The 16,870-nt window shown below is 37.5% G+C and overlaps 1 protein-coding gene across 1 annotated transcript; it reads right to left on the bottom strand.

Annotated features, from left to right (window-relative positions):
* Positions 1-4,750: 4,750 nt before the first annotated feature.
* Positions 4,751-15,778, bottom strand: LOC117305465 (protein SAAL1-like). The gene is made up of 11 exons (XM_033790334.1): positions 15,673-15,778; positions 14,880-14,998; positions 14,520-14,645; positions 13,075-13,158; positions 11,854-11,933; positions 10,681-10,856; positions 9,517-9,640; positions 8,637-8,737; positions 7,346-7,522; positions 6,517-6,944; positions 4,751-5,938 (listed from the first exon to the last, which is right to left on the bottom strand). The coding sequence occupies exons 1-11, from the start codon at positions 15,683-15,685 to the stop codon at positions 5,792-5,794; spliced, it is 1,575 nt and encodes a 524-aa protein (XP_033646225.1). The 5' UTR covers positions 15,686-15,778; the 3' UTR covers positions 4,751-5,791.
* Positions 15,779-16,870: the final 1,092 nt, after the last annotated feature.

Below are 16,870 nucleotides of genomic sequence, written 5' to 3'. Positions count from 1 at the left end.
TAATAAACCTGTAAACAGAAATCAAAGAATAAAGAATTGCTTGAATTTTAAGAGCCATTGATCAAATTTGACAATCTGTAAATTTAAAGGCAGTGGACACTATTGGTAATTACTCAAAATAATTTATGGCATAAAACCTTACTTGGTGACGAGTAATGGGGAGAGGTTGATGGTATAAAACATTGTGAGAAACGGTTTCCTCTGAAGTGCCATAGTTTTAGAGAATACGTAATTTTCCACGAATTTGATTTTGAGACCTCAGATTTAGAACTTGAGGTCTCGAAATCAACCATCTAAACGCACACAACTTCGTGTGACAAGGGTGTTTTTTCTTTCATTATTACCTCGCAAGTTCGATGACCGATTGAGCTCAAATTTTCACAGGTTTGTTATTTTATGCTTATGTTGAGATACACCATCTGTGAAGGGTAGTCTTTGATAATTACCAATAGTGTCCATTGCCTTTAACCTTAATACTTTTTTAAACTATAATACAATTTTATAAACAATTTCCTATCCCATTAGTGAGCAGCTGAATTTAAACCAATAGTCTCTGTAGTAGAATTGTTTAAAAATTTCAATGTCTCTTAAAGGCACTGGACACCTGGTAATTGTCAAAGACCAGTATTCTCACTTGGTGTATCCTAACATAATGCATCAAATAATAAACCTGTGAAAACTTGGGCTTCAACTATGTACACTTCATAGGGAGCCGTTTCTCACAATGTTTTATATTATCAATATATACTTACTCGGTAACGAACAATGAAGAGCTAGAGCTATGCAATAGCTCTCTGTTGCTAGTTACTAAGTTAGTATTAAGTATGCTAAACAATATTTTGAAAAATGACCAATAATGTCCGGTGCCCTTAAAGTAGAGTGTTTACTTCTGTACCTACTTCTGTCGCTTTAAGTTTGTTTGATTAAAGTTTTTGCTCTTGTGACAGTTGCACTTTTGATTATTGAAGTAAATAAATAAAACTAAAATGGAATTTATGCAGAAACCTACTGAGTTACATTATATTCATTTGTTTCTTTTGTCAATTAATTAGTGGAACTGATAGACATCCAGGCTGGTAATTTAACGGGGTACATCTTCTTGAGGGCAGTTCAAGATGGAAAGAAAAGGGGGAGGTTGGGATGGATTGTACAAGGCTAAGTCATAAAAAAAACATGTTTATAGAAGCATCCCCACCCATTTACTTTTTTAGAGGCTGTGTCTAAAAAAGTAATGGGTGGGGATGCTTTTATAAACATGTTTTTTTTTATGACTTAGCCTTGTACAATCCATCCCAACCTCCTTGGTTTTGTTTGAGGGTTTTTTGAGGAAAAAAAGTAACGCAATTTATGATCCAAGTTGTTTGTCTTTAAAAATGTGTTAGGCGGCCATTTATTAAAAAAGAAGGTCCTTCCTTTTTTCAAAAAGGCAGGACGCAAAACATGTTTTATTTTTAAGTTGGCCTTATACAGTAGTAGTTGATGGGGTATATCTTGGGGGCGGTTCAAGATGGAAAGAAAAGGGGGAGGTTGGGATGGAAGTACAAGGCTAATAGTAGAGGAGGTATATCTTGGGGGGGTTCAAGATGGAAAGAAAAGGGGAAGAATGGGATGGAAGTACAAGGCTAATAGAAGGGGAACATCTTGGGGGCGGTTCAAGATGGAAAGAGAAGGGGAGGTTAGAATGAAAGTACAAGGCTAATAATAGTACAAGAGGTATATCTTGGGACGGTTCAAGATGGAAAGAAAAGGGGGAGGTTGGGATGGAAGTAAGACTAACATCTTGGGGGCGGTTCAAGTCAAACAGAAAAGGGGGAGGCTGGGATGCATTGTACGTAAAGGCTAATACATCTAGTTGAAGGGGTCTATCTAGGGGAGGTTGGCAGGGGAGGGGTACGGGACAATAAAAAACATTGCAAGAAAAAAACAGACAAAATATCTTGAGTTGAAACTCACCAGTATAAAATAAAAGGTTGAAACTTTCCTACATGTAGTCCTGACTTCAGTGATGTCTGAACTTTTACTTTTGAGTTCATTTCAGAAAAATGATGTCCAAGAGTCCTAAAGAGAGAAACAAAAAAAGGTGAAAAATAAGGAAGATGTCTTTCGTCAAAAAGCGTGAAATTGTTTGTCAGCCTCTGATCTTATGTTAGCTTTTTTCTAAACATCTAGCATTTCAAAATATAAATTTTATTGAATTAAGACAATTCTCTGAATAAGCGGCTACAGTACATCTGGATTTGCGCATCATGGTGCGTTGATGTTCTCAATTCCCTTAGCGACACTCGTAGCCCTAGTTGTAGCCGCCAATTCTTACAAGAAAATTACATTCTAAGAAAGCATGTTGTACACAGTTCCACTTTTGCCCTTTATCATATCCGGGCATACATGTGACTTTATAAGGTAAAACAGCGCCCTCGCTGAGGTCAGCATTGGCTGAGAGTTAGGCCATGTCCACATTGGCGGACATGGCTGGACCCGCCTCATCGAGAATTGGAGTATAGACATTCTTTACTTAGCAACACCTTTTGAATTCAGTAACAATCATGAACATGTGATACAGCTGTAGTCGTATAGCTGCCAATTCGGATACATCCGACCCATAGAGTGAGAGTTGTTCATGGGTGTTGCTACTCCTAGAAATATGAGGTTCGTTCCGCTATTGTCTCTACATGGACTCGGAGATGATAGCAGAACAAACCTCATCTCATACTCCATAGTTCTAGGACAGTAGGTAGGGTGTTGATAAGGCCTAGTGTTGCTATAGTATTATATTGTCTACTGACAGATTACAAGGACATCCTGACCTAAGCAACACCCTTAGTATAATTGACAGCTTTAGCCATTAGCCGTAGCTAGAACTATTTCGGTTTCGTCTGCTATCGTCTCCCGTAACACGATAGCGGACGAAACCGAAATAGTTCTAGGAGTAAGCCGTAGCCATGAATTTGAATACAACCTGAGTAGTGAGACTGTCACTGAGGAGCTGTGGAGTTACAGTTGTGCTAGACTAGACCCAGTAACTGGGTAAAGTCTAACTTTACTATATAATTATAAGGACCCCAGGAGCCCGCAGTTAACTGTCTTGGCAGTAGCACTATGACTCTTTTATCTTTATGAGTATTGTATTGTAAGAGAGAAGGGTTTGCCCTGGTTTAGCTGGCAATGCATCTGATCCGCACCCAGTGTGTGTCTGCACTTCATAGGGTGAATATAAGATGAACTTCATACAATCCAATCGACCCAAAAAGTCATGAAATTGAAAATTCAATCAATAAACAATCATGATCAACGCAAACGGCAACAACCAATAACAACAAAACAGGGAGGTTTTAAATGTAAAATACAAGTACTAAAACTGTGCCCACGAGATCTAGATCAACACCTAAGTGGTCTACAACCTAGGTTTAAACTAACTAATCGACAAACCAAGCAAAGAAATCCTTACTTACCATTTTTTATGACGAAATTGTTGATTTATAATCCCATCGTGAGCAGACGACATTGCGAATGCGAGCGAGGAACACCGATTGTACACAAAAAGCACATTAAATTAACACAGCGCCCTCTTTGTTGAAAAATTATTTTTGAGTATAGCGCCCTCTAGGGGAGGAAATAATTAATACGATAAATTGACGACAGCGCCCTCTTGGTTGAACAAAATAATTAAATAAATTGAAGACAGCGCCCTCGTTGTTGAAAAAAAGTTAAAAGACGATTTTAAGAATTTTCTGTTAAAAAGATCAACTTTTACGCCTCAATTTCGAGGTTTTGTTTCGAGACAAATCACATAAACAAGATGCATTTCAGTAAACTGTCCGAACGAGAAAATAAAACAAAAATTAGGAGTTGGTTACAAAGAGTGAAAAGCACACCTAAAGAGTCCCCCCTAAAAAAAAACTAAAAAAAAAACTGGGGTGTTATGAAATTGCAAATTTTTAACTAGAGAGGGGTCTTGGACGAAGTTTCCATGATTATAAATTGGGAGTGATGGTGACAAAAATTTGCTTTTTTAATTGAGAAAGAGGGTGGGGGTAAAGTCGGTTGCTTTATGAAAATATTGTAACTTTCTTGGAGTATAATGACACATAAAGAAAACATTTTTAAACCAAATTATCAATTGACTCATATTAAATGTTGTAATTTATTACAAATTTTGAATAAAATAGTTCATTACAAAAAGGAGTAGCATTTAAATCTAGTCCTCCAGAATCAACATTAAGTAATCAACCACAATGATTAAAAATGAACAACCAAACATTTTCTTGAAAATAAGCATATGAAGAGAATTATTATAACCAAGTTACCAGCCACAGTTAAATGACAATCATACTTCAAAAATGATTCCCTTGTTATTCGCTCAACAAATTTGATAATCACTACCTAGCTCTGCCAAGCTCTCTTTAAGCTAAAAGGCAGTGGACACTATTGGTAATTTTCAAAGACCAGTCTTCTCATTTGGTGTCTAAACATATGCATAAAATAACAAACCTGTGAAAATTTGAGCTCAATCGGTCATCGGACTTGCGAGATAATAATGAAAGAAAAAACACCCTTGTCACACGCAGTTGTGTGCGTTTAGATGGTTGATTTTGAGACCTCAAATTCTAAACTTGAGGTCTCGAAATCAAATTCGTGGAAATTTACTTCTTTCTCGAAAACTATATGGCACTTCAGAGGGAGCCGTTTCTCACAATGTTGTATACCATCAACCTCTCCCCATTACTCGTCACCAAGAAAGGTTTTATGCTAATAATTATTTTGAGTAATCACCAATAGTGTCCACTGCCTTTGAGCAATATTTTCTGGATGTTAAATTTGCATCCGGGATAAAAGAATGAAATTAATTTGGTCAATATTTTCTGCGTAAGCAGCTCTATTAAATAGGGCCTGGTAGAATTGGGCTGGTGGCTTTTATTTTGTTGTGCTTAGCTACTCTGTGCTTTAGCAGCTTCATACAATTGGACCATGAGCTAAAAAAACACAAAAAACATTCTAAAGCACCCGAGGGCGCTATATACAAACTGTGTATTTTTGTTATTATCTCGCAAGGCAAATTTAGGAATATTTTGGACTCTTCAAGCTGACCTTGGTGTTTCAGGGACGAGTGAGGTGCAAAAATTTGTAGATTTAAATAGCGATAAAGATACTTCTTTCCTTGAGTGAGACACATATCCATAATTGCTTCTCTCCACCCAGGAGTAAATGGGTACCTGTACAGGCAGAGATGGTTCATCCTGTTTTTAACACAGAGTTACCCTCAAAGCATTTACTGGCAGGTAAAGATATGTTATTGTTGTTTAAAATTGAAGTATTATTTCTACTTTAATGTTCGCTAAAAGTCAAGTGTTGTAAAAATGACACCAGAATATATAAAGGTTTGTGACAATTTTCTCTCTGCCCTCTTAAAAAGATTAATAAACCAAAGAGCATTACACAAACTCAGGGCGTGATCCCTGGCTACACGGCAGTTAACGGTTGTACAACTTCTAACTGGCATACTCGGTACAAAGATATTGACAAAATAAGGAGATCGCCAGATAGCTCATTTGGTGGAGCGCTGGTACATTATTCCGGAGTTGGTGGGTTCAAATCCTGCTCTAGTCAATTTGTCTTAGCTCAACCCCAAATCTTTTGAAAAGATTCAGATTTGGCATTTTTCTTTCGCTGACTTGTGTACACTTTGTGCCTGCAGAAAAGTCCAGACTCTGTGTGTAAATAAACATCGTGCAATGCTGCGAGTCGTGTCATCTTTTAGTGGAGTCTGAGTAGTAAAACTCGACTCGCTACTCGGTTATTTATCGATGAGCTCTTGTTGAAGTAGTTGCAGTATTTCAGGACTTGCTTTGGCTTTGGCCATCCCGTCACGGAGGATGGCGAGGTTCTTCTCTCCGCACGCTGTCATCAGTAAACTGGCTACATGAGACTGTGACTCGTTGCCCTGCAAATCAAGGTAGGAGGAAAAAACAAAATATTATTAGTGAAACTTTCAAGAATTTAAACTTTTAAAGCATCTATAAGAATTTAATGACGTGTTGTGGCCGAGCGGATAAGAGCACCAACTCAAGCTCTTGTGATTCTGATCAGCAGAGTGAATCCCATTCGTGACACTTGTGCCCCTGAGCAAGACACTTTTCTTAATTGCTTCTCTCCACCCAGGGGGTAAATGGGTGCCTGTGTGGGCATAAATGGTTTTTGTGATTGATTTAGCCGAGTAGCGCATATTTGTTGCATTGGTTGTATACTCCCCAGGGAGCTGAGATGGTTTAAGGAATGATTTAAGGCCTAGTGACCAGGGTTAATGTTGGAAGCGCTTTGAGACGCCCTTTGGATGTGAAAAGCGCTATATAAAAACTGGTTATTATTATTAATATTGTTCATGAAATTTGAAATGAGAAACTTGTTGGTGGCAGGTTCAAGGACTTGTGGGTTTACATTGAGATCTGCTGTCAGTTGAAAAATACCTTTGAGAAAACGTAAGGGGAGGGAGGGGGGGGTAACAAATAAAAAAAAACTTACCCCTGCCTCTCGAAGTAAGAAAATAAAAAACGACGAGAGATTCTCGGAGAGTTCTTTACACTCCTCCTCCCGGTCCTCCACCTCCTCCTCATCCCCGCCCCCTTTATCTTGCCTCCCATCAGACGCATTATGGGAATTGGACGATGATGACGACGACGACGAAGGGACATTGTCCGAGTGTTTGATCTTGCTATCGGAATTGGATTCCGTGAGAGTTTTGTTATCGCTGACTGTTGACGCTGATTTCAAATTTTCAGTAGTCTTGGAGGATATTGACGTCAAGGATGAGGGTGCTACATTTTTCGTTGAGGGGCTTTGTTCTGCAGGAGGGTCCTGGGGTTTAGATGCGGGGTCGTTGTTCTTTGTCGAAGTTTTCTCAGTGTATAGAGAGATGAATATTTCAACGGCACCTTTCAGGAGCTTAGGATCTGGTTTAACAAAGAGAAGCAGAGAAAATATCATTTTTCCGTGGCAAGCAAGTGCAGTAACAGGACGACAGTTCAAAAGTTCAAGTTAAGCCACAGGCCTGCGCAGCTGATAAGCAGAAAATTACACTCAGCAAATTCCTTTGCTAAGCAAGAAATGAGTGGGGTATCTGATTGTTGGTGTCCGTAGACAACACCAATCGATGAAACTACCTTGTGTATCCTACCAGATACATTTGATTAACTTTGGTTTTTACCCATACACCGATGTGTGTTTACACTGTATACTCAGTACTTACCCGAGCTCTGTGAAAATAATCACAGCCATGTTACTCGGGTTGGATTCGAACGCACAACCTTGTTACATTTTACCCGACGATGTTGTCATTTATCGAGAATCTTACATTTCAAAAGTGTATCAACGATATCATTGGCTCCTTCCATATTCGCCATGGCAACCTCGATGATGTAGATCGCAGATGCAAGACTGCCCTCACTGCCGTAGACTGTCACAACCTCGTCAACGCAAAAACTCCAGAGGAAATCCGCTAACAATGGCAAGACGGTATCACTCGCCGACACTAAAAAAAATTAAAGGACAGTTTGTAGGGTAAACAATAATAGTTTCTTGTAGGGTATATCAGACTTTAAAGCCATTGGACCCTTTCGGTAAACAGTGTTGTCCAAGGCCCACACTTTGTGTACCACAACTTCTATATCAAAATAACAAACCTGTGAAAATTTAGGCTCAATCGGTCATCGGAGTCGGGAGAAAACAACGGAAAAACCCACCCTTGTTTCCGCGCGTTTCGCCGTGTCATGACATGTGTTTAAAATAAATCCGTAATTCTCGTTAACGAGAATTTATATTGTTTTGCTGTTTTCTCAAAAAGTAAAGCATTTCATGGACTAATATTTCAAGAGAAGTCTGTCACCATTGCCTTCTGTAAACCCTGTAAGTTATTTGTAAATCTGTGAACTTTTTTTTCTTTTTCTGAACCGAAAGGGTCGAATGGCTTTAATAGAATAATGAGACCTACTCCTTTTACATGTACATAGGACCATGTAATGGTTTACAAGGTGCTGTAATCACTATCACTACATTCATTATTCTCCGCTTTCACGGCAAGTGCTGAGTTTCTGCGCTAGCTGTGTAAGTTTGGAACGCCTAGTAGCGTGGAGTGTGCACATGCACGAGCTGAAATTCCCTGCTAACCCGTGAAATACACTTGACAAAAGCGCGGAATTCCCTACTTAAGATCAGATTCTTTGCTTTTGTTTATAAGCGGAGCCATGAAGTTGCACCCAGAAACACAAGAGCTGGAGTCGGGTGTTGTTAAACGAGTGGGGAGTGTGAGTTCGAATCCCAGTCATGACATTAATTTTTGTATCACTGAGCAAGACACTTAAACATAAGCTTCTCTCTACCCAGGGGTAAATGGGTACCTGTGAAGGCAGAGTTGGTTCTTGTGATTGATTGACTTAGTGCGATACATATTTGTTGCACAGGCTGTATATTCCCCAGGGAGCTGAGATGGTTTAAGGAATGATTTAAGGCCCATACCAGGAGTAATAATGGTGAAGCGCCATGAGGGTCACTGCTTGATGGACCTTAGGGCTATATAAGAAGCCACTACGCCAGAAATTGCCATAAAAGGGGGTCCATTGTCTGAAAATAATTGATAGAGTAGTTACCAAGGTTTTCCATTCCATCGTCGTCAGCGATGATTATCTCCAGACAACTCAACAGCAAGGAGATCGTCCGAGACTGTTCCCTCGTGGATTTACCTCCGGAGCTAACAAGGAAAGATGAGATTCAATGATAATAATATCAAAGTCTTATACAGCGCACGTATCTACCAACAAGGTACTCAAAGCCCTTAGTATCCATTGAATTCCAAGACCCAATTATGTAGAACCTTAAAAGGGTTTACAAGGTGCTACGGCGCATTCAGCAGCCACAGCCAGGAACACCGGGGCGAACCCCTTCTCTTTTTGATAAGTGCACTGGGTTCTTTTACATGCGTTACACAACACATGGGACCAACGGCTTTACGTCCCATCCGAAGGACGCCGCAATGGTCAAGTGTCTTGCTTAAAGGCAGTGGACACTATTGGTAATTACTCAAAATAATTATTGGCATAAAACCTTACTTTATAACGAGTAATGGGGAGAGGTTGATGGTATAAAACATTGTGAGAAACGGCTCCCTCTGAAGTGACCTAGTTTTGGAGAAAGGAGTAATTTTCCACGAATTTGATTTCGAGACCTCAAGTTAAGAAAATCCGTCGCTAACTCGTGAAATACGCTTGCCGTAAGCACAGAATTCCATGTTCTCTGTAAGCGTCGATTCTGTGCTTACGGTAAGCAGAACCATGAAATTGGGCCCTGTCCTGCTTATTAAGTACTACCTGGGGAGGTGGGAAATCTACTTTTTTTGCTTAGTGGATCGAGGAAACAACCTTGACACTTGCCTGAACATCTGACCTCACATCATTTAACATGGCTTTTATGGTTCTGGAGATTCGCAGTTAAATCAGTACATGTACATGTGAATACATATAAGACCAATACCTGACTTGCTTAAGTGCCTCAATGAGGCTGACTATCTGCTCTGTGTCCGTCCAGTCTTGAACCAATGCCTCGTCCAATCCCAGCAAAGCTCGTATAATGAACCCCATGTTGTATAGCAGCTCATCTGTAGAAAACGTAACGACAGTCGGATGAATTCTGACATCTCCAATTTAACAGCTATTATATCAGCAGTACCCGCTGCCAAAACATAGGAATCGCACTGCCTCTAGCTACCGGGCAACCTCGGTAGTCTAGTTGGTAAGACACTGCTCTAGAATTGCAAAGGTTGTGAGTTTGAATCCCACCCGAGTAACATGCCTGTGATATTTGTCCACAGGACTCAGGAAAGTACTGATTATACAGTGATAACACACATCAGTGTATTGGTACAACTAAAATTAATATTCTTTATCCCGATGCAAATTTAATATCTATTATATCTCTAATCTGTCTTGAGAGTAATTACCAAATGTATACCTTTCCTTTAACGGGAAGGTACATGTTTGGTAACTACTCAAAACAAATATTTACTTAAATACTGACTTGGTAACGAGCATTGGAGAGCTGTTGATAGTACAAAATGTTGTGAGAAACAGCCCACTGAAGTAGCATAGATTTTGAAATAGAGGAAATTTCTCACCAAAATAATAAAAGACTCCTAGCCAGAAGTCTTTTCTTCCTATCTGAAAGCACACAAATTTCACAATGGTGTTTTTTCTTTCATCATTTTCTCCCAACTCCGATGACCAATTGAGCTCAAACTTTCACAGGTATGTTATTTTATGCATATTGAGATACACCAAGTGAGAACACTGGTCTTTGACAATTACCAATAGTGTACCTTCCCTTTAACAAAGTAGTATATGTAGGTGCGCTGGCGTAATATGCTGCTATCAAACCATGAACAACGGGGTGAACCCCTTCTTTTTTCAATAAGTGGACTGGGTTCTTTTACATGCGTTACACAACACACAAGATCAACAATTGGACGAAGCATCATGGTTAAGTGTCTTGCCGTAAGGACACAAGTGTCAGGACCGGGATTCAAACCCACACTCTGCTTATCAGAAACACCAGATTTAGAATTTGGTGCTCTTAACCACTTGGCCAATACACTCCAACACCCTACCACTCAATACCAAACCCATGCACACAAAGACTTACGATTTGTTGAGCTTTGAAGAATGAACGCAACCTTCTGGCAGAAGTCTGTGTTGATTTGTTGAAGCCACGCCGTTGTGACTTCGTCTTTCTTGGATGACAAGCATGTTGATAACAGCCTCGTAGTCTGGATCAGCGTTTGCGTATCACTGCTACCGAGTAGTTCTAGCGTTAATAGTCTGATGTAAAACAAAAATTTAATCATTGATAATAAAATCATTGAGTCAAGTCCAAATGTTGGACAGTCGTCACTGAATAGATAAATAACTGTTAGCATAAAAACTTACTTGGAAACGGCTAGAGAGATGTTGACAGTATAAAACATTGTGAGAAACGACTCCCTCTGAAGTAACAAAGATTTTGAGAAAGAGAGAATTTCCCACTCAAATAATCAGGCCTGAAGCTTTTTATTAGGCATCTGAAAGCACACAAATTTGTGCAACAATGGTTTTTTTCCTTCCTTATTCTCCAACAACTTTGATAACCAATTGAGCTAAAATTTTCACAAACTTGTTATTTTATGAATATGTTGGCATACACCTAGTGAGAAGACTGGTCTTTGACAATTACCAAAGGTGTCCAGTGCCTTTAAAGCGGTAAGCAGTAAGTAGTCAGTAATGATGACAATCTTGCCGGCAAGCTTGGTATTTCGTCTTTTCCTTTTACATTTGTTAATATTATATACGCATTTTTAAAGTAAAACTGAATTTAGATTTTCAGTTATTTCTAGAGACCCATCCACAATCCATTTCAAAGAAGAAAAAAAATCACAATATTTAAAAACACTTTTTGGGGTTGAACAAAGAATTGACTAGAGTGGGATTCAAACCAACGACCTCCGGATTAACGTGCCGGAGCTTTACCAACTGAGCTATCTAGCCCTATGTTGGCAGTGTCCCTATTTTATCAATATCTTTGTTCGGGGGTGCCAGTCAGAAGCCATGAATGGCCAACATAGGGCTAGATAGCTTAGTTGGTTGAGCGCCGGCCTGTTAATCCGGAGGTCATTGGTTTGAATCCCACTCTAGTCAATTCTTTGTTCAACCCCCAAAATCATTTCAAAATTTACCCAGTCAGTTTCCCTTATGGTTTATGTTGATGATATTTAAACACCACCGACAATTCTGATTGGCCCCTGAGTCAGTAACTGCTCTCTGATTGGTTCTTTAGACCCACCTGATTCTCTGATTGTTGCTGATGTGCGCTGTGATGTCTTTACTGCACGCCATGTTAGCTACGATTCCCATGCAAATCTCCTGCGAAATTATCAAAGGCAATAATTATAATAACTAGTTTGTACAAAAATAAGGAGATAAAAATTAACAATAAACCCGGGTAAAATAATGCATAAAATACACATACACAAAAGCATAGTTAAGAAAATGGAAATTAATAATCAATTGGTAAAAGCATGACCATTAAATGCACATACACAAAAGCATAGTTAAAAAAATATAAATTAACAATAAAGGGTAAAAGCATACATCAAATACACACAAACAAAAGCGTAGTAAAAAAAAAGTAAAAATTCCAAATCTAAAGGGTAAAATCTTTCATTAAATGCACACAAACAAAAGCATAGTCAAGAAAATAGAAATTAACAATTAAAGGGTAAATGCATGCATAAAATACACACAAAAGCGAAGTTAAGAGTAATGGAAATTAGTAATCAATGGGTAAAAGCATACATCAAATGCACACAAACAAAATCATTAGTTAGGAAAATAGAAATAAACAATTTACAGGGTAAAAGCATACATCAAATGCACATACATCAAAATGCACATACACAAAAGCATAGTTAAGAAAATATCAAATACCAAACACACACAAGCAAAGTAATAAAATAGAAATTATCAATTAAAGGATAAAAGCATGCATAAAATACATATACACAAAAGCATAATTAAGAAAATGGAAATTGATTGTCAATGGGTAAAAGCACACATCAAATACACACAAACAAAAGCATAGTTAAGAAAATATAAATTAATAATTAAAGGATAAAAGCATTCATCAAATGCACAAACAAAAGCATAGTTAAGAAAATAGAAATAAACAATTAACGGGTAAAAGCATACATCAAATACACACAAACAAAAGCATAGTTAAGAAAATATAAATTAATAATTAAAGGATAAAAGCATTCATCAAATGCACAAACAAAAGCATAGTTAAGAAAATAGAAATAAACAATTAACGGGTAAAAGCATACATCAAATACACACAAACAAAAGCATAGTTAAGAAAATATAAATTAATAATTAAAGGATAAAAGCATTCATCAAATGCACAAACAAAAGCATAGTTAAGAAAATAGAAATAAACAATTAACGGGTAAAAGCATACATCAAATGCCTTTAATTGGACTCTAACGGTAGGAGTAAAAAAACTCACCGTTAATCTCGGAGCAGTTGTTTGCTCAACGACGCTGATGAGTATGTCAAGAGATTTCCACTCATGCAGGAAGTTTGAGACATCCTGGAAGAAATAAGAAACTTTATTACTAAACAAAAACAAGAAATTACATTGCTCGTACAAGTTTAGAAGCACCACAAAAAAAGGTTAAAATAGTTACATACAGGCAACACAAATATTGCACAAGAAATGATGTACAAGGATTTAAAGGCAGTGGACACGTTTGGTATTTGTTAAAGACCAGTTTTCTCACTTGGTGTATCCCATCATAAGCATAAAATAACAAGCCTGTGAAAATTTGGGCTCAATCGGTCATCGAAGTTGCGAGAAAATTATGACAGAAAACACACCCTTGCTGGAATACATTGTGTGCTTTCAGATTTAAGAATAAAAGACTTCTAGCTAGAAGTCTTTTATTGTTTCAGTGAATAGTTACCTCTTTCTCAAAAACTACGCTACGTACGTTACTTCAGAGGGATTCGTTTCCCACAATGTCAACAGCTCTCCAATGCTCATTACCAAGTCATTTTTTAAGTTAATATTTGTTTTGAGTAATTACCAAACGTGTACCTTCCCTTTAAGAATAAAAGCCATACACACAAAACAAAACATGTCCAGTGCCTTTAAAGGGTCTGGGTACTTTTTGTAGGACACAAAACACAATTGTTCAAAGATAATACAATATACAATACAATTACATAGTTTAAATAGTTTAAAGATAATTATAGATTTACATAGTTTAAAGATAATTATGGTATAAAGCTTCCCTTTAGCCGAGGTGCTGTAGTTTTTTAGAAATGTGTAAACAAGTGACAAAAATAATATTCGTCTCTAGAGACACAAATTATTTTAGCATGTAGGCCTACTATGTATTTTTGTTACTTATTATTGTTTTACTTATTATTTTTTTAAACTACATCACCTCAGCTAGTAATGTTTTACAGTAAGCTTTCCACTATCATCATCTTCAAACGGTGTAAATTTAATGTACATCGTAAATCTAAGGACATTGTGTTTTGCGTTACACAAAACACCCAAATCTTTTAACCTTCCATTAAAAAAAAAAAACATTGATTAAAACTAATTGTAATGTGTTTTTAATTGTCAACTTTATAATTTTTGCAACTATCCAGGCCCCAATTTCATAGAGCTGCTTAAGCACAAAATTTTGCTTCAGCAAACAATTCATTGCTTAGTAAAATCAGATTACCGGCCAAGACTCCACTTAATTGTTATGCTAAGTAAATAACAGCTAAATACTAGTCATAAGCAATGTATATGGCATGAAATTTTGGCCAGTAACATGTGTAAACTAGGCGAGCTATTTTTGTGCTTAAGCAAATTTTTTGCTTATGCAGCTCTATGAAATTGGCCCCAGGGCAGTTTTTATGGATACTCTTACAATTGACCCATTAGTCCCGTACCTGGTTGGCGGTCATGTCCCACAGTTTACAAATATCAGTTTCTAGCTCCTCGTCGATATCAATCCCATGAGCCTTTGCAGCTATAAGCTCCTCTGCTGTTTTACCAGCAGCCTCCTGTTCGACTTCCTTCATGGGAAAAACAAAATCAAGCAAATGAGAAATAAATAAAAACATGAAATCGTAAAAATGGGAACAAACACAAAAGATTTCAGTATCTGTTTATAACTGAGGGTGGAAAAGGTTTGGGACTTTTTTTTCCTCTTCAGGGAGAACGCTGGCTAAGGAAGAATATCCGTCTTCGCAGCTAGAGCAATTCTGGTTTATTTCTGGCTTTCAAGTCAGTTAGACCAGAGAAATTACCTTGAGTAGTTTCATGAGTGTCGAGAACACCCATCGTTTGCTGAATAGAGTATCTCCAATGCTGTCTGCGTGTAGAATTTCTTCATTTATGTCATCCGCTGGAGGCGAAGGATTACGATCTGTTGGAATGTAAACAAAGACATTTTTTAGTAATCACTGTCCTTATTCTATGGCGAACCGCCGAGAGACCTTATTTGAGTTGAGAGAAACTGTTGATAAGGCGCCTTCAGAATCAGAGCAGACCATTCAACCAAGGGTCTAATTTAGAGCACTCTAATAGTCTAAGTCTATCTAACAAACATTGGGAAAGTTTCCGTATGGCGCCACCACTTTTTCATTCGATATGAAATAATATAGTATCTAATTTACCTCAATGAGATATCCCTTTTTGTAAAAAAAGGGTAAAACTAAAAAAGTGGTGGCGCCGTACGGAAAGTTACCCCAAACATTTAACAAAAAAGAATGTTCAGTTCAGTTCAGTAGAATACAGTAGATTGTTTTAAAATTATTAAGGATAATTTGGATAAAAATGGGATGATGGTTAACTTATATGCTATATAGATATCAAGGCGTCATAACTTGTCGTAGGATTGTTTTTAAATTAAAGTGCGACATGGGAATATCATCATAATTATTAATGAATTTCAATGTTATTATACAATGTCCGGAAACTGGGCCCATCACCAGAAGGAAAAACAAAACAAAACGATTTTTATTGAGAATTGAGATGCTCATAAAACAGCTACAAAGTACGCAAATAATAATTCCAAAGAGGACCGGACATTGAAGTTACCTTGAGTGGACATTTTGTGAGACGTGTGTCCATAAAGCTGAATAATTTCCTCAAAAAAGGACGAAAGAAAATCACTTCTGCATGTGAAGAAAATAAATAACCTCGCTCATTGTGTTTATGAAAAATGATAAATAAATAACACATAGCGCCACCAAGTGCCAAGAGTTTGTTAGTGTGTGAGCGCGCATCCAAACTTGAACTCTTTACCGACCACGTGGGGGGCGGGCACAAAAATGTGACAAAAGGGGAGGCTCTTGCAACTGTGATATGCCGGCCATTGCTCTATCTTTTAACATTTATTGTACTGATTTAATCTAATTAATATTTGAATTATTTATTTATCTATTTATGTGTTGTGTGTTATCTTTTTTTTTTTTTTTTCATGACGCATCATTTTTGGTGATGGTTCTTCGCTGTTTTGAAACTTTTTTATTTTTTTACGTTTATGCCGTTTTTGTAAGGACCCCAATGGTTAGTCTAAGATAATAATATTGGCTTTTGGGGGCTATCCTTGATAATTTTGTGCAGTATTTCTATCTTGTGTTCTATTTTGGTTTATGTTAATTATTTCATTGTCTTTTCCACATTATTTGTTGGCCCCCTACTCTTCATTTGTTTTTTCTTTCTTTCTAAAATGATCCTTTCTTTTCCTTTCCCCCCTTTTCAAGGATATTTCCCTTCAACAGGCATCATGTAAGTAACTATCGTTGACAAAAAAGGAGGAAAAGAGAAAACTGGTTCAGCAAAAAAAGACAATATAATATTCCTTTACTTTTGTACACAGAAAGTGAAGGGACCAAAAGGGAAAATCAATAACCCAAAAGAGAAAATCAGCTGAAAAGAGCATGAAAAGAGGAAGTCTCACATGCTTCAAATGATTTAGGGACATATCAACATTCATTATTTTCCAAACTTTAGGTGAAGTCTCACAGCAGCTTTCTATGACTCATTTCGAAGTAATGGGGTGCGTAAAAAGATATAGGCTCGCCGCATCCTATGCACCAAAATTTTAATCCGAGTAGCATTTCTGCAGAGGGAGACGTTTAAAACAAATTTTATACTATCAACAGCTCTCCATTGCTCCATACCAAGAAAGTTTTTATGCTAATATTTATTTTGAGTAACTACCAGTAGTGTCCACTGCCTTTAAGACTTGGTTGCAAAATGACAGTGTCCTCCCCTCCCATATTAACATGAC

This window comes from Asterias rubens, chromosome 22 (assembly GCF_902459465.1).
Source record: "Asterias rubens chromosome 22, eAstRub1.3, whole genome shotgun sequence".
NCBI lineage: Eukaryota > Metazoa > Echinodermata > Asteroidea > Forcipulatida > Asteriidae > Asterias > Asterias rubens.
Note: the sequence above shows the minus strand (reverse complement) of the source record. Positions and strands in the feature narration are given on the sequence as shown.